At 41.3% G+C, this 19,304-nt stretch overlaps 1 protein-coding gene across 2 annotated transcripts in view; it reads right to left on the bottom strand.

Moving 5' to 3' along the window:
• Adamts18 (ADAM metallopeptidase with thrombospondin type 1 motif 18) overlaps positions 1–19,304 on the bottom strand; it is a 149,560-nt gene that overhangs the window by 43,398 nt on the left and 86,858 nt on the right. For both annotated transcript variants that reach the window (XM_052166686.1, XM_052166687.1), the window contains exons 11-13: positions 13,461–13,556; positions 8,820–8,968; positions 2,205–2,377 (exon numbers count right to left, since the gene is read on the bottom strand). In XM_052166686.1, coding sequence (XP_052022646.1) covers positions 2,205–2,377; positions 8,820–8,968; positions 13,461–13,556 — 418 coding nt within the window. The remainder of the gene's footprint in view (positions 1–2,204; positions 2,378–8,819; positions 8,969–13,460; positions 13,557–19,304) is intronic.

The following is a 19,304-nucleotide window of genomic DNA, read 5'->3' as shown; positions in this document are numbered from 1 at the left end:
AGGACCAACGGACAGCAGAGAGAAGGACACGGGCGTGGGGGTTAGAGAATGAACTACATATGAGAGACATGAGGTTGCAAGTGTGTGTGTGTATGTGTGTGTGTGTATGTGTGTGTGCAAGAAAAAATATAGTTTTAGATAACGGAATAGAGCAATTTAACCTATCCCATCTGGTGATCTGCTAGAGGCTCCTGTGTGGCATCTTTCTCTGATCATTACTCAACCCCTAATTGAATGCCTGCAGTGATAGAGAACTTATCACACAGGGATCATGTGTCCCCTTTGGAAAGCTAATATTCATTCATTCATTCATTCATTCATTTCAAATATTATAGCTATGAAAGTCAGTTATAGTAGCACATATCTATCATACCAGAATGGAGGCTAAAACAGAAGACTGGGCATTCCAGGTTAGCTTAGGCTACAGAGTGATACTCTGTATCATAAAACAAAGCAACAAAAAATCCCTTGCCTTTAAGTATAGACTAAGTAGCCTTCTTGGATGCTATGGACAGAAAACATGGTGAAGATGTACCAAGGTTTCCTCCCTGTGGACTCTTAAGTGGTGAAGATGTACCAAGGTTTCCTCCCTGTGGACTCTTAAGTTCTTGTAAAAATAATACACAAATGAATACATGAAGAAACAAACAAATAAAGTAAACTTGAGGTTGGAAAGATGGCTTAGTGGTTAGGAGTGGTAAGCACAAGTGACCAGAGTTCAGTTTTCACCACCCATAAATGGTGGCCTACCGTTGTCTGCAACTCTAGTTCCAAGGTACCTATACACAGACATATGTGTAGGTAAAGTATCCATACACATGATAAAAACATACATTTAAAAGTAAACTCATGCTAAATTGAATAAAGCAAGACAAACCCTTCAGAGAGTAAAAATGACAAAAGAATATAATGGCTAACTGCCTCTGAGAACCTGAGGTCCTGGAACATTGTGAATTCTCATGCTGATATGTTCTTTGAAACAGGTCCGAGTAAATCTAAAAATACCTCGGCTTTTAGTTTTTGAAACTTAGATACTTTTTTTTTTTTAAGGAGTAAGCATCCACAGGCCTCCCATTATTTTTTCTGAAGACAGAGTTTTCAAAATATTCACATTCACCTCTGTTCTTGATAGTCTTAAGGGGAGTACCTGCACCCCTAGACCAGCCAAGCTGGTATTGTTTAAAGCTGTGCTACCTGTTCTTAATATCAGGTGGGTATGTTCACTATGGTTCTTTTACGTACAGTAGCTCTCCTGATGCCAACTGACAACACAGGTTTGGATATTTTTTTAGAACAGGGACAGCCATCAATTGTCAAAAATATCACATCTGTCTCCTTCTACATGTATGCAACCAAGAGTCCCACAAATCCTTCCTCAAGAAAGTAAGGATGAGATCTGATAAATAGGGACAATACAAAGATGCCAAGAAACACATGAACTAGTGAAGACTTATTCAGCATGGGTAACAGAAAAGATATCAACATTTCCATGGCAACCAATACAAATGTTTCATTAATTTTAAAAAGTCAAATGCATCTAGGCATGGGGGTTCACACATATAATTCTGGCACTCAAGAGGCTGGGGCAGGAAGATTGCCAAGAGTTCAAGGTCAATCTGGTCTGCATAATTCAGCCTGGGATATATACTGAATTCTAGGTTAGTTTCAGCTAAAGAATGATGCATTATCTCAAAATACCTTCCTCATGTCTCTCAAAGTCAAAAGAAAGCTATAACTTTCAGTTATAATAAATATGAAGAGTTATGTATAACTTTTTATTCTCTCTTTCCCTTTGTGTGTGTGTGTGTATGTGTGTGTGTAAACAGAAATACATCCTTTTTACAAAAAAATATCTTCCTCTTCTTTCAATCATCTAACATGTTCTTTTCTAAATATGCTGTCTGCAGTGCATATATGGTTTCATGAGCTTTCAGTCTGGACAAATCATACCAATTTCAATTAACATCCCTGGGAGACAAAAATCACCAAGCTGTCAACAGTACATTTAGAAATGTCTATTCCAAGCAAACAGATCCTTTCACTCACAGACAAGAGGTGTCTTCTAGGGGAAACAAAAGACTGTGCAAAAATAAAGAACACCCATGGAATTGATAAAACACTGAACCAGGACAAACCTCAGAAATAGAAAATAAACATGGAAACCGTGTTGTGAATTTACATACTATCTATGGTGACTGAGTTACCTTCGACTTTTGTATAGGGTCTCCAACGATATAACCATCCCCGGAAGGGCTTGTTGTTATACTCTGCACACTGCTGGGCACGGAAATCCAAGCTATTCTCATGACAAGGGTTAATGTTGCACAGCTTGTAGATGCGGCTAGATCCTGGGCAGTACTTGCCACCATACTGAGGCCTAAAAACAGAATTCAAGAATTTCAGCACTAAGCCCTCCACTCTCAGCCATGTGCAATAATGCAGGAAGGGACAACTGAGGAGAGCATCATTGTGCTATGGGCACTTACATCTAGTTTATTGCACAATTGGAAACATATGCTCCATGTCTGGTTATTTCCTGCTACCATGCAGACATAACTAATCAACCGCAGAGCTCGTTTTGTTTTCACAGAGACTTAATATGGCCTCATAACTACAATATCGTTTTCATCATACTGGAAGGCAGCTGCTGCTGTGTTTAATTGTAACTGGCACATAAAACCAAACTCATTTCCTATCTCTGACCCACTTTTTATGTCTAGAACTTTAACAACTGATGACAAAACTCTTCTTGATACTTCATGTGTCTGAGATTCTATGATCACAGTTAGGTATTCTCTGCAACGGATTTTGTACCACATATACACACTGTTTGCACTGGTATCTAAAGTTTCAAGTACAGATCCACCCTGTATCTCCAGGCTCCCTACTCTGGTTGTCATCATATCCTAAACACATTCCTGGAGTTCTCATGCACCTGCTGCCATGAAGATCATAGCACGAGGAAGAAGGAAGAGAAGATCTTATTTGTCACGTTCTCCAGCCTGGAGCTAGAATGCTGGTTATTTTCCTACACTGGACTGCTTAATTCCAATTGATTCTCCACTCTGAGGGGGAGACACCAACTGGAGGTCACTGGCAGAATTGGCAGAATTGTTTTTTAACTTTGGTAGCCTGCTGCATTCCTGCCAAGCACAAAGAGAAGGAGGTCACGGTTCCCAGAGCTGAGAGTCTGATGAGCATGTGAATAAATGTAATCTCAAATCTCAAGAGTAAGCTCTTCACATCTTAGTGAGCAAATTCAGCTTGGCAAAGGCCAAGAGGAAAAAATGAAGACAGGCAACTGCACTGCAAATTAGTTATCATTCCCATCAAACGCTAACCTCCCAGCGAGCCTACCCCGACACAAGCACTTTCTTTTGCTCTGCCAACCTACAGCTTTCTCCAAAGCTAATGCTCAACTATGGACCACTTCAGAGAAAAATCCACTACCAGCAGGTAACACGAAAAGAGACTCAAGGTTAATAAATTGATATGATTAAAATTCTTTGTCCCTACAGGACACTGCTGGACTCTATGCCACAGCATCTTCTAGTAAATCCTCTTGCAATCCCATGGATAAATTTCACAGACACAGAAAGAGTTTCCCAGCCAGAATGACACTTTTATGCCTTTTCAAAACACTCTGGAGCAAATGGCTAACCATGCAGTCCCCACGGCACTCCATAAGATCCCCCAAGACTTCTCAGATGATCATTTGTTAGGCAATTAGAAAACCTTAAGTTGTGTCATCACAGCCTCAATATTCTTTACAAGGAATATTAAGACAAATGATCAGCTGAGGGCTTTCTGGGGTTTTAAATGTTGGCTGTACTTGGACTGCCCACATTAGTAAGGTTCATAACCATCCCACTGTGTAACTCTTCCAATCTGAACAGCTGCAGTTTGGAAAAAGGGGGGCCTCAGACTCACAGCTTTCTACTCTCCAGACAGATGAAGTGGAGGGTGGGCAGGTGGACTGCAGTCAGCACGTCAGGGAAGGTTTCACAGTTCAGCAGGACAGCGGGGCTGAACCCCAGACCTTTGGACTCTGTCCCAGACTCTCTTCCTAGTCACCTACGATTGCATTTATCTGAGCATGACAGGCACATGGGAACCAAGACAAGCCACACGGGAACTGAGAGAAAGATCTAGTAAGCAGAATGGTTAGAGACTCAGTCTTAAACACTGAGGCAGCTATGCATTTAATTTCGTGCAGTTTCAAAAAACTGGCTCAATGTTCTTGAGACTTTATAGATGAGTTAAACTATAAATATTTTAAATAGGTCATTCTCTCACATTACAAGCCACACTATGCTCCCCAGGATCGGAATGCTCAGATTTCACTTTTCACTATGGGATAGAGTCAGAGTAGTCAAAATGATGACTGCCAAGAAGTTCAGATTCCCTACCAAATGTTCCAACCCAAGCACATTCTCCTGCTGCCTTTTATTCTGTCTGTTTGAGACCCAGTCTCAAAAGGTAACACAAGCTGGATTTGAACCCAGATTCTTCCTACTTATGGCTTCTGAATGATGGGGTTAAGGGCCTGCTCGGCCACACCTAATTTCTGTGGCGTTAGCATGAGGGCATGGATAGGTGAACAGAAATCTTTTGCATAATATCCTGCAGAGTGGGAAGTTCTCTGAGACTAGAAACAAAAAATAGAGGCAGACAACAAAGTCTTAGCATTATAAAGTAGAACTGTAATTTTTTGTATTGTTTTTGCACCAATGAATGTGATCAGAGATGCCTATAGTATTCCTTGGTTATACAACTATTAGAATCATTTGGGGAATGTTGTTAATATACATATGTACATTTATGTATATAGCAGGATTCACTCTATATTTTTATTTACAATCTCTTATATTCATATTCTCTCTCCCCTCTCTTTATCCTTCCCTCCCCTGCCCCCATCTCTTAGACAAGGCCTCAGGTATCTCAAACTTGCTACACAGCCAAGGATGAATTTCAATTGCAGCTCTTCCTGAATCTACCTTCCCAGTGATGTAATTCCAGGTGTGTGTCACCAAGTCTGGCTTATGCAGTACTAGGTGGGAACTGAAGACAGAGAGAGCTTCTCATACATGATGCGTTATATGGCGTGTGTTCCAAAGAAACTGGTGTGCCCTTTAGGGGACCTGCTGATGTTGGTCACTGAACCTGGAAATTACTGTTTAGAAAAATGGGTCCCAGAGTCAGTTCAATAACTATTGCGAAGCCCCCACCCTCCTCCCAAACTCTCCTGGCTAGGTGGCACTAGAGTGAATAGTCTATAATTCTTTGTTGAATAGACTTGTGTTTTAAGAAAGTTCTAGAATATCTCAACATGTGGCCATTGATTTTTTTTTGAATCTCCATAGAGATCATTAGGCTCTGTTACAGCATGTTGATTTTGTAGATAAAGAAGCAAGAGAAATGTCAAATGTTGGACCTTAATTTGACTCTGACATTGTCAGTGTGATCCCCAAGCAGGTGCTAATGCTCTGAGTGAAATCTGTTGTCTCCATTGGTGGCCCATCTGTGAAATAGAGGAACCATGTAAGGTTGGAACTGATGTGCCTGGGAGAAGATGTCTGGAGAAGCATTTTGAATGGCTCATGCCACAGAAAACAGGGGAAGACATAGAAGCACCCGCAACAGACAGAGGAAGCAGTCATACCTCTAGCTTAATGTTGGCTATTTTTAGGATCAGATGGTCTTTAAACCATTGTAAAGCTAACAGTGTTGGTGAGTCTACAGATCAGCCTTCTGTATTTCCTTTTTTTTTTATTAAATAAAACGCATCCTTGGAAGAACCTGAGTAGATGAAATAGGAACCATCCGAGTCAAGCTGAGAACTACAGACAGAACCAAATGGGAGAATTTAGCTAGAAGAGAAAAATAAATCAGTAACTTCAAGTCGAAAGAGTGAGAATGAAATCAGCTTTGCTCTAATAAATAGAATTAAGAGCTGGGATAGAACAGCTCAGTCAACCATCCTTGGATGGCCTGATATCCATTTGGTTTACTTGTGGTTTTACCCTGAGGAAGAGTAGAGTGTCCCAATTATCTTCGCTCTCATTTAACATGACAAAAACCCCACCGAGTGGACATGGTTTGGTGATTAATTCTTTCATTTGGAATCTCTAAAACCGAGATAGGCTATTTCCACAAGCAGCAATCTATCATACATAAGGAGAGTTCTCAATCCCACAGATTTAAGAAAGGTTTTCATTTAAATCCCAGGGGCGTCTTTCCTGTACTCTGCTGGAAGAGTTATTAGTTATGTAATTTCTTTCTTGCTTAGGAAAATACTGAGATTATAAAATGTGGCCATGTATGAAAACCAGACCCAGGAAATAATATGCTACAAAACTCAGAGTAACGAGTAAATTTGAACTGTGGTATCTAGGACTTGGGTTGTAGTTAAAGCATCAGAAAGTTTGTTTCTGTAATCTGGTGTAAATCATGAATGGGCCCCTTGTCCCCATTACAGTCAGGTACTGAGTCTGAGGAGTCCCATAAGAGATACATTTGCCCCTTATAGGACATATGGCAATGTCGGATGACATTTCTGTTTGTTATAACTTGGGGAATAAAGAGATAGAAAGCAGTCCCAGCAGCACTAAATGGAAAGATGCCATGGATGCTGAAGATCCCACAACATACCAAAAAAAAAAGCCCTGGGGGAGGGAGGGGGATGCTGATCACAGGAATACTCTGCTCCAATGGGAGGGAGGCCCTTGGTCCGGGGGATGCTGGAGCTGTGGGGTGGAGGAGGGTGGGTAGGACCCCTGGGTATATACCCAGAGGATTCCCCAGCATGTAATAAGGATATATGCTCCACTATGTTCATAGCAGCCCTATTTATAATAGCCAGAAGCTGGAAAGAACCCAGGTATCCCTCAACAGAAGAATGGATGCAAAAAAATGTGGTATATATACACAATTCAGCCATTAGAAACAATGAATTCATGAAATTCTTAGGCAAATGGATGGAGCTGAAGAACATCATACTAAGTGAGGTAACCCAGTCTCAAAAGATCAATCATGGTATGCACTCACTAATAAGTGGATATTAGCCTAGAAAATTGGAATACCCAAAACCTAATCCACATATCAAATGATGCCCAAGAAGAACAGAGGAGTGCCCCTTGTTCTGGAAAGACTCAGTGTAGCAGTATAGGGCAAAACCAGAACAGGGAAGTGGGAAGGGGTGGATGGGCGAAAAGGGGGAGGGAAGGGGGCTTATGGGACTTTCGGGGAGTGGGGGGGCCAGAAAAGGGGAAATCATTTGAAATGTAAATAAAAAATATATCGAATAAAAAAAAAGAAGAGGGTGGGTAGGAAAGGGAGCACAAAAGGGAGGGGGGGTAATGGGATATCATTTGAGATGTAAATGAATGGAATCATTCATAATAAGAAAAGGAGAGGAGAGGAGAGGCTGGGAGGGGGGGAGGGGTGCTGGCTCCATAGCTTGTGGTCTAAATCCCTGAGGCTGCCATCCCTCAAACTGGGTGGTAAAATTATCACTTTGTAATCTACCATATTCTCTACAGGACACTGTTAGTGATGCCTCTGTGGCTATCAACTCCTCTATGTGGTTATATGTGACCCTGTCATCCTAGGGAGGTTGAGTGAGGACTGTGGGTACCATATGGGCCTCAGAACCTTTTGTTGTCTATTGGATGTTGTCTTTCAGATCAGTTGGTGTCTGTGTGTCTATATCCATCTGTCTGTCATTCTCAATATAACATCTCACTGTCTCTGTCTCTTTTTCTCTGTCTCAGTCTTACTGTCTCTTTCAATATAAAATCTCACTATGTCTCTCTGTCTCCCTGTCTCTTGTCTGTCTGTCTGCCTTCTCTCCATATAAGATCTCACTATGCTGCATCCCCCACTTCAGTATAATATTTTACTGTGATGTCCCGATTAGCCTTAATCCCTGTGGCTCAGCCTCCTGAGTGCTGAGATTGTAGGCATGTGCCACCACCCCAGGCACTGGAGGGATTTTATAGACACTACTCATAATTGAAATCTTCTGAGATGGACCTAACATCTTATTTTGTACATAACACAAGCTTAGAGTTCTGTGACTTTCCTAAAGTCACACAGCTAGAAAAGGGTCAATGAACTTTCTGCGGTCTCTGTACCTCCACAGCCTCAGACCTTTCTACCTGGAGAAAGAGAAGTCTTCCTTCCACGTGTGAATCAGTCTTACCAAGTTACTAAAGTGTCCTTGTGTTTTCTCAGGCTTGAGCCCCATAATGCACAGAGCGCAGTGTCTGTAGAGGTGACCACAGGCCAACTTCTCCATGTGACTGCATGCTCTAATTAGTTCTCACAGTGTCTTTTTGTTTTACTTTGAAAGAAAATTATAACATTTGTCATCAATATTTAGAAATTTCACATGCTCAAATGTGTGTTTTTGTTTATGGTATCTTTTGAGAAGTCAGACAGGTCTACCAACAAGGATTAAAGCTTACCCTGCAAGGTCAAAATCATAACACACTCTGATTTCATCTGTTGGAGATACACATATTCTACCCACCAAGCTGTCAGACTGTACAATAGCTCAGGTATTTGATTCTAGGACTGTAGAGCCTTGGTTCAAACTAAGAAAAAAGCAAAGTGAGTGATTGGAGTCTTTGGTCATCGTATTTATGCACAGAGTGACTCTGCTGATGTATTCTGAATTCTATATGCCTCTTCCCATCCCCCCTTCCCAGTGTACACAGCCTTCATACGTAAACAGTAAAACCTTGGCTGGTTGCTTTGAACTGGAAAAAAAGAAAAGAAAAATGCAACCCAAAAGTCAAATCTTTCTGGAGCCTTACTTTGGGTTGCTACAGTGTCTCTCCTGGTACTTGACTCCTCCGCCGCAAGTGCGAGAACATTCTGACCACTTCGACCAGGCAGACCACTGGCCATGGACGGGCCGGGGCCCGAGTTCTCCAAGCTTTACACATTGGCCTTGCCGACACCACTGCAAAAGAACATGCAACATGGCTCCCATCAGAGGCTATCTGGGAATGTTCAGGAGAGGCAAACAGCTACACAATCAAAAAGGGAGATGGGGTCTGGGAAGGCATGAGGAACAGTATGTGACTCTGTGACGCAGCCCTTCCTTGGTGTCTTTTATGAACACGCAGTGACTCATGGCTGTTTCTTTCATTTTCAAGTTGTTTTCTAGAGTAGTGGCTCTCAACCTGTGGGTCACAATCTCCCACAGGGATCACAATTCATACATCCTACATATTAGATATTCTCATTGTGATTCACTAACATGATGAAGTAGCAATGAAATAATGCTGAGGCAGGGGGATCACCATGACACGAGGAACTATGACAGAGACAAAGCATTAGAAGGTTGAGAACCATCATTCTAGAGAAAAGCGGTATTTTACATCCTTATGCTGAGAGGCACATGCCTTATGAACCGTCTACATAGAGAAAACATGCAGATAAGATTTGGTCCAAGTATTCAGACCGAATTACAAGGACCCCTTTGTTGCTTGGAGACAGTGCTATGTACGGAACAATTATAATGCATTCAAGACTTGATCACTGTGATTATTCCACTAATGAAGAAGATGTGAGGTACAGCTAACATGTGCTTTACCCTGTTCAACTACCACATACTCATCTCATATGAAATTAGCAACTTCCTGTATGAACAAATTGCATTCACGAAGGTGCCCATTTCAGACCCTCTGATGACTGGTGATCTTCAGTGTCCTTGGTTCAGAGGCTTTCGTTTGACTGTGAGTCACATTCTAAGGATTCATTTCTCTTCGTCTCCACTGTTACTTGTTACTTTGCAGGAAATTCAGGTTCTGCCTCCCTTGCTCCCTCCCTCTCTTCCCACTCCCTCTCTCTTTCTGCTTCTCCTCTAGGACTTTTATTTGTCTCTGGTGGTACTACTTTTTTTTCCTTGATGTGTTTTCAGTTGGAGCTAAGCCCTGCAAGACTTAGCAGAACGGTACACATTCCTGAAAAACCTCTGCACTTCAACCCAAAGGCCTGGGGTTTAGGTAGTGTCCAGTTTGGCTGAGAAGTGGGGTTCCGTTGCAGAATTAAAGGGAGTCTGCTTGGCTTCTGGTTCTCTCCTTTCCGTAGCGCGTGACTGTCCATGGTGTAGCTTTGTTGATAGTAAGCTTTGTCTTGGTTATTTCCTTTCTTAAAATTCTTTTTAAAGAATTTAAAGGTTATTTCCTTTCTTAAAATTGAACAGATCAATCTCTTTGTTGTAAGCTTTTCTTTTGTTTGGGTTAATTGCCATTTCAGAGTTTGAGATGACATAATACTGTGGGGAACTGGCTGACGATCTGTGGGTTTTGGCTACTGTCTCCACGCATCTTTCTTACTGGGAATCACAGGACCTTTACTGGGCTGACCCTGGACAAAATGCCCATAGTTCCAAGTTGCTCTGGTGTCCCAAGAACAGTAGGGGTCTGGTACATACCCAGTCTTCTAGAACCTTTTCAAGCATTCAAAGACTAATTTGCATATGGGGAGTTAGTGGGGGAACGCTGACTTACTCAGTCGCACAGGAACTCAAACATAGCACACGAGCAGAGTCCAGATGTCATATCTACATAGGATTCATTCTGCTTCTTATAACCAAACAAATTACCAACCAATGGCACTCAATTTTAATTTAATTTCTTAGTTGGACATGTGTTCCTTTATTTCTGAGTCAGTCAATGAATGAACTGTACTACCACGGTCTCAGTATTCACCTGATCCTAGGTCAGGCTGTGCTGCGGGCAGACTACCTTCTTGTGCTTTTGAAATCTATGTAACAAGTGGGGATTTACAGAAATCTACATATGGATGCAAACGAGACACATGCACACGTGAAATCCTACATATAAAATGTAAATATTAAATAGATACCCAGACCGAATTACAAGGATCCCTTTGTTGCTTGGAGACAGTGCTACATATGGAACAATTATAATACATTCAAGACTTGACCACTGTGATTATTCCACTATTGAAGATAGTAGAATATCTATTTATTATATTTTATGTGCACTGGTGTTCTGCCTGCTTGTATGTGTGCGGGAGGGTGTCATATTCCATGGAACTGGAGAAATAATAGAAAGTTGTAAGCTGCGATGTAGGTGGTAAGAATTGAATCTGAGTCCTTTGGAAAAGTAGCCAGTGCTCTTAACCTCTGAGCCATCTCTCCATCCCCTAGACCATCCTCTTTCTTGCATATACATCTTGAGATGGAAATACTTGGCTTTGCCCCATTTTAGTTTCCTGTGTCTGTGCTCTGCCTCTATCTCTGTTCTCTCTCAAAAGACTCCAGTTTAAACTCCAGTGCCCACACTGATACATGTCCTTATTACAGTTCACTTGACATTCATTCTCAACTCCTGGGTGATGGCAGTGCTTAAGGAAGAGATGTCTGAAAGCCAGTAACAGTTGATGGCTTCTGCTACAGGTTCTTAGAAGAACAGAGTCGACTTTTCCGTGCTTTTCATTTCCATCCCTTCAGAGCCTTATCTTGATATTTCATACTCAATAGCCACCAAGGAATTGAAATCACTCTAAATGACCAATTCTTGTCCCCGGGTGAAGAGTGTTTTAGAAAAGTGAATGGCAGAGATCAGAAAATGTGTACCACCTCATCAAATGATAAATTCTTTCATGGTCTTTCAAATGGACTTGCTGAATATGCTTCAATTATTTCTACACCCAGGGTACCTTTCCCACCATACCCTCCTAGGAAAAGGAAGACAGTAGAAATGAGTATGAAAGGTTGTGTAGACAATCATTTCTGTACTCATGGGGACAGCTGCCCCATGGGGCTCTCTCACAGGACATGGAAATTAGCCCACAAACAGAACACACTAAAGCCTACCAGTTGAGTGATACAGAGACACTTAAGATGCAAGGTCTCATCTAAAAGAGAGAAACACAAATAAAAATATCTGTGTAAAAATGAAGCTAATAGAAAAGAAACTGAGGAAGACCCTTGAGGACATCGGTACAGGGAGAAAGTTTCTGAACAGAACACCAATAGCGTATGCTCTAAGATCAAGAATTGACAAATGGGACCTCATAAAATTACAAAGTTTCTGTAAGGCAAAGGACACCATCAAAAGGACAAATCGGCAACCAACAAATTGGGAAAAGATCTTCACCAATCCTACATCAGATAGAGGGCTAATATCCAATATATATAAAGAACTCAACAAGTTAGACTCCAGAAAACCAAACAACCCTATTAAAAATGGGGTACAGAGTTAAACAAAGAATTCTCACCTGAAGAACTTCGGATGGTGGAGAAGCATCTTAAAAAATGCTCAACTTCATTAGTCATTAGGGAAATGCAAATCAAAACAACCCTGAGATTTTACCTTACACCAGTCAGAATGGCTAAGATTAAAAATTCAGGAAACAGCAGGTGTTGGAGAGGGTGTGGAGAAAGAGGAACACTCCTCCACTGCTGGTGGGGTTGCAAATTGGTACAACCACTCTGGAAATCAGTCTGGCGGTTCCTCCAAAAACTGGGTACCTCACTTCCAGAAGATCCTCTATACCACTCCTGGGCATATACCCAGAGGATTCCCCACCATGTAATAAGGATACATGCTCTACTATGTTCATAGCAGCCCTATTTATAATTGCCAGATGCTGGAAAGAACCCAGGTATCCCTCAACAGAAGAGTGGATGCAAAAAATGTGGTACATCTACACAATGGAGTACTATTCAGCCATTAGAAACAATGAATTCACGAAATTCTTAGGCAAATGGATGGAGCTAGAGAACATCATACTAAGTGAAGTAACCCAGACTCAAAAGGTTAACCTAGAAAACTGGAATACCCAAAACATAATCCACACATCAAATGAGGTACAAGAAGAAAGGAGGAGTGGCCCCTTGTTCTGGAAAGACTCAGTGAAGCAGTATTCGGCAAAACCAGAACGGGGAAGTGGGAAGGGGTGGGTGGGAGGACAGGGGGAGAGAAGGGGGCTTACGGGACTTTCGGGGAGTGGGGGGCTAGAAAAGGGGAAATCATTTGAAATGTAAATAAAAAATTATATTGAATAAAAAAAGAATGAACTGACTTATATTGGAATTCTGCTTTATAAATCTCACTTGATAGTGCTGGTTAATTTAAAGAGAAGATAGAAGAAGATAGAAGGAGGAGGAGGAAGAAGATGAAAAGAAGGACGAGGAGGAGGAGAAGGATGAGGATGAGGACGAGGGGGAAGAGGACGAAGAGGAGGAGGATGAGGAGGATGAAGAGGATGAGGAGAAGGAGGAGGAGATGAAGAAGAAAAAGAAGAAGAAGAAGATCAAGAAGAACAAGATCAAGAAGAACAAGATGAAGAAGAAGAACAAGAAGAAGAACAAGAAGAAGAAGAACAAGAACCAGCCAAGAACATGTGCTCTTCTATGGCTATAGTTTTATGACCTCAGCATCATTCCAGAGCTACAGACTAACAAGTGCAGTTACCATACTCAAGCCACAAACGGTCCCTTCTGCTGCAGGCATGAACTTGGTTTCACATCTGTGGCCCACGCGGTGGCACCAGAGTGATTTGCAAATGTCCTGAAAGGAAGAGAGAAAGAGAAAAAAAGAAAAGGTACAGTGAGACTGATAATACACACAAAAAGGACAAACAGTCAAGGCTTTGGGGTACAGTCTTTTATTTGGAGATGAATACAATCAAACAAACTCCTCAGAAAATATGGGCAAGTTGAGTTGGTAGCAGTCGAGCAATTTGCTGTAGTATGAGGATAAAGAGGAAGTCTGTGGAACCTGCATGTTCATGTATGTTTCATGACTAGGATGGTAGCACTGACTAATGACCAGAGCACTGACAGTTGGGCTTAAGAAGTAGGTAGTTTGGTGTGTGTGTGTACACATGCGTGTCCATATGTGCATATACATGTGGAGGTCAGAGAACAACTTTCAAACATCAGTTCTCTCCTTCCACCATGTGAGTGCTGGCAATCAAACCCGGGTCATTGGGCTTGGTGGCCATCACCTTCACCCTCTGAGCCATTGGGCCTGAGGTCTGTTTTCTGATGACGGTGACAATACCCTGGGTAGCAGAACACAAGGAAGGAGTAAAGCCACTCTGACTCAGGCCATGTCCCTGGCATGCTTTAGAACTGCTACCAGCTACAGGTCCACTTTTCTCTAGCTGTTAGTCTAAGAGTTATCAAACTATCACCTGACCCCAGAGAGGTGTGCTTATGGACCAATGAGATACCACACAGTCAGGGACCGTTCTGTTCAGCATGCATGGCCCTTAATGCGTTGGCTATTATTATCACCATCATTTCCACATTCTTGTGATTTCCCAGTACCATGGCAATGGAATTCTGGAAGTAGACTTATGAAGTAATTTAAAGGGTTTTGAGGCATCCTCTCAACAAATGGAATCAGGGTTTCCATCTCTATGGGCTTCCATATCAAGGTGCTCTCAAGTTGAAGGAAGTTTTTGAGCAAGAGATGTGAGGCTTGTAGGTTGGACTGGAGGAAAAAGGGGTCTCCATGGAAACAGTTCAAGTCAGTCCTATGGACTTGGGCTAGAGGCGTCATCCATCCATTTGGAACAAAGATCACTTTGCTAGTGAGCTTCTTCAAAGCTAGCATCAGTTCAAGCCCTAACATTGACGACTAAATAGTTCGTTTCCTACAGCCAATGGAGAACCATGGCCCATACCTACAGCAGCTATCAGAATGATCCCAGCACAGAGCGAGAGGAGAGGGCGAAGAAGAAAGGGAAGGGGGTAGAGGGGGAGGGTGGTCTAGACAACACAGCCAAAGCCAAGCCACGGGGCTGAGACAAAGGGCAGCTGGAGAAGAGCAGGCAAAACACGGGGATTCCAGAGTGAGAGGAGACAGGCTGTACGGACACGTTATTTCCCCTGTGGTGAAGTGCAGAAGTCAAACGTAATTATAGCCGATGACATGCTTTAACGACCACAAAAACCCTCTGAGAAAACTCCCTTTCAAAGTAAACAAAAAGTGGGAGCTTGCACTTTTTCTTCTTCTTCTTCTTCTTTTTTTGCTGGTACCTCCCTCTCTCTCCCCCTCCAGTATATTCTACTTTGTCTTATCTATAATTACCTGGACTTAAGTCATAATTTAAGAGAAAGAGAAATAACCACAGAGACCCTAAGGTTTCATGTTGCCTGGATATGATCCCTCTCACCTCAACAAGACTGCATATTTAAGCTGTGCTGGCTGTACTGGGTCCTGTCATTGGCTGACCCATGTTCTCTGGTTATATTCCACAAGACAAGTTCCTTCTAGTAAAATATGACACATTGAAAATGTTTAAAAGCTTCTGAAGACTCAAGTTCTATAGGTTGTATACATATCCAGACGCTCACCAGTCCTTTGGGAGCCATACAATCATGTTGACTTTACCTTCAAAGTACCTCCCGAATCTAAACAATTGTTCCCACACCCATTGCTGCCACCCTGTCCCCTGCCACTTTGTATGTGCCTTTATGCCATACCCTTTATCAGAAGGCAAGTTGTTCTGCTTAATTCCATCACTACCTAGTGAATTCTCAACAAGACACTACCCAAAACAATGGTCCATAACTGTATACAACTTTTGCCCTAGTCACATCCTATGCTTTTGAGAATCAGAGAGGATATGTGGGTATCATATTCAATAAGAGAAGACAGTCCTATCATTATAGAAAGCTATACTGGCCAGCATTAGAAACTCGAGGAAGCCTACTATGTAGGTCAGTCAGTTCAGGTTACTTCTTTGTTCAAATCACGTGATGCTGTCTCACTACACTCAGTGTAAATCCAGAGTCTTCATTCCCTTCTACGGCAGACACTGATCCTCTTTATCCCTTTAATCTCATATCTTACAGGTTAACTCTTGCTGTTGTGCTCACACTTCCTTGGGTGTGATAAAAAGCCTTCCACTAAAAGCGGCTTATAGGGGGGAAACTGAGTTGGTTAACAATTCCAGGTTACAGTTCACTCTAGCAGTATCAGGACCTAGAAGCAGATATGTCCATAATCAAATCAAAGAAAGAATCAATGTATCAATGCTTGCTTGATCTCAGCTGGCTTTCTCCTCTCTTCTACACTCCAGGACTCCCTGACTAGGGAATGGTGTTTCCCACAGTGAGCTATGTCTTCCTACATGGATTAATAATCAAGATAGTACCCCGCCCCAAACATAACAACTGGCCAATCTTATCTAGATAATTCCTCATTAAGACTCCCTTTCCTAGGTGATTTTTATGTTATATTAAGTTTCCAGTTACTAAGCAGCACGCTTTATCTACACGGGCTCAGCGCTCTGAAAGCACCTACAGGTTGCTCCAAATACTATCCTTTGTACTTCTTGTTCTATCTCTATCCCCAGCCAATGCCTAACATTGGCTCACTTTCAGAATTCATTTGTGTGTGTGTGTGTGTTTGTTTGCACATGTATGCATTTGTGTGAATCAGGTCTTCACACATGCTAGGTAAATGCTCTAAAACTTAGTAACATCCCAGCATCACTAATGGAAACTGAATTGGCCACCACCCAATCAACCTTAAACCCACTCTCTTCCAAAGTCATTTCACCAATAATTTATTTGCTTATGATTTTTATTTGTTTATAATATTTCCCATGTATCTATCACCTTCATTCCTAACAGAGTGCTGCTATTGTAAGGGCAGGGTACAAGACAGACTTCAGTAAATATTTTCAATAAGTCAGTATATGAATTAAAATGACTGACTTTATAATTGGAAAACAACTTTGCTGGGAGAGGTTGTTTTCTGGTACAGAATCTGGGATTCTTAAAAGGGGTCTTCAATAAATAGACCAGTGGTGGTGGAACATACCTTTAATTCAGCACTCAGGAGGCAGAGGCAGATGGAACTATGTGATTCTGAGGCCAAGTTGGTCTATATGATAAGAATATAATTTAAAAAAGGGGTATGAGACTCTGATAAAATGTTCTAAAAACATAATGAAGTTGGACACTGTTGAGGATATTGGTCCAAGGAAGAGCACTTATCTGGCATGCAGGAAGTGCTAGGTTCAACTCACTATTGAAAAGACAAGACAAGAAAGAAAAGGACAAAAAACCCAGGTCTTATTGTTATGAGTTTCCCCTGTATTATTTAATTGACTCCACACCTGTTTTCTTCCGCGTGCTTAATGGGAAAAATGAGACTCAGGAAGTCAGAAGAATTCTTCAACTGCTCTTAGCAGTGAGTCTCTCCTAGGCTGGGACTGAAACACCTTGTATTTAATTTCTCCACCCAAGCTTTTAAGTAGGGAGCAGTAATTAAAAAGCAGCAACCAACAGATGATGTTACTGACATCATTTTAAGAATCTAGTTCACTGAAATCCCAATTATAGCCATATGTTTTCAGCATATGGTTCTCAAAGCTCTGACAATGTTTATGTAACAGAGTAGACACCACCACAATCAAGACAAAACATTAGTACCCTTCAAAATGACCCTCTTGGAACCATTGTTCCAGTAGCTGTCAGAGAAGGCATATCTGTCCTTCAACTTCAGAGTGTAGAATTGTACCAAATGGACTCATGACTTTTTTTCCCAACATATAGTTTTTAGTTCTCCATGTTTCTGTGTCTGTTTCCTTTTAAAATAAAACAAACATACCAGTCTGTTTTCAGTCACTCTCTTAAGGACATTTGAAAGTTGCCTCCAGTCTTTGAGTCTTGTCAGGCAAGCAGTAGCTAAGAACACTACTCACTAAGTCACTTTTGTCCTAAGTATCTTCTATAATTTCTCTCAGACAAAACACTTGGAGGGAATTTTCTGGATCCAATAGTAAAGATATGTATATAAAAATAGAGCTATTTCTATATAAATCAATGGTTATATTGCTCAGTGTTCAAAAAGTTCATTCAAATGTATATAATCAAGAATTCAATCCATGTTGACTCAGAAGTCAGGGTTTCATGGTTTTCTTTTCTATTGGGGCTCTATGTGTGATCTTAGATTAGTTTACTTTAATTGCTTTACTGTTGAGTTTAAGGGGAACAATAATAATGCCACAGATTTTTATTGGTATATTAAAAAACACTGGATTTAGACAAAGCGATCTAGAATAACAAACAAACAAACATTACAAACAATTACAAGAAGAATTGGAGTATGACTCCAATCTTCAGCCAACTGGTCTGCAATACAATCTAGTGTTGAACTAACTGCACTTCCCTTTTGGCAGATAAGAGGGGTAAGCCAAACTATCTCTTGAAGGTGAGGTATCATTACAAGATTATTAAAAGAGAAATATGGCTTCTTTAGCCAAATGGCACAGACAAGTGATGCTGGCAATATCTTGTAGTATGCATTCCCAGATGCCATCTCTTTTTGCATGCCCATGTGTATCTAAGAACACTACTGACTAAGTCACTTTTGCCCTAAGTATCTTCTATGATTTCTCTCAGACAAAACACTTGGAGGGAATTTTCTGGATCCCTCCATACATACACAAGAGTGTATGCATGTTCGAATGTGGAGGGGCATGTATGTGCATATATGTTTAGAGACCAGTGGTCAATGCTGGGTATATTCCTCAACTGTATATGTTTTATTTGTTTGTTTTATTGAGACAGGGTCTCCTACTAAAACTGAAGTTCACTGATTCTGCCAACTTAGCTAAAAGATACCATCTTGCCTTCTGAGCCTTAGGATCATAGGCTAGCTGCCATGCTCAACAACCAGGATTTTAAATGGGTGCTAAGGATCCAACTCTGGTTATCAACCTTATCTACTGAGCCATTTCCCCAGCCTGAGATAACCCTTCTACCACATGAAATCATCCTGAAGAATGAGAGAGAGGGGATGGGAGCAAAATCTACCTTATGAAAATTTAGAGTATCTAAAACAGTGAACCTCAACCATTGTTTGTTACCAGACCAATTATGAGGACCTCCTGTTATGTCAGACAAATAGTGAGTAGGTTTTACACCAACTTGGGCAAGAAGCAAATATATATGATTCCAATATGGAACCACATGATCATAATGGTCCAGATATAAGAGGGAGCCCCGAGGAAATAGTGTTTAAATGATCCTGGGGAGAAAGAGAGGTATCTCTTGGGTCACATCTTTATCAGTACAGAATGATTGCATGTTCATCATAGAGAAGGCAGTGCAGTATTCTAGAATAGGAAATCCACAGACAAAGGCTGTACACATGAGAAAGGAAATATTGAATAGAATTTTTGAAGGTGCATAAGAGCGTTGATATCACCAGGATGTAAATTTGTGGGGAAAAGGCAGTAGAAATTGAATGATGATGTGTTATAATCACAGAGAACTTGGTAGAAGCTTCTAG

The sequence above is a fragment of the Apodemus sylvaticus genome, chromosome 21 (assembly GCF_947179515.1).
Source record: "Apodemus sylvaticus chromosome 21, mApoSyl1.1, whole genome shotgun sequence".
In the NCBI taxonomy this organism is placed as follows: Eukaryota; Metazoa; Chordata; class Mammalia; order Rodentia; family Muridae; genus Apodemus; species Apodemus sylvaticus.
The sequence above is the reverse complement of the archived record's forward strand: the minus strand, read 5'-3'. Positions and strand labels throughout refer to the sequence as shown.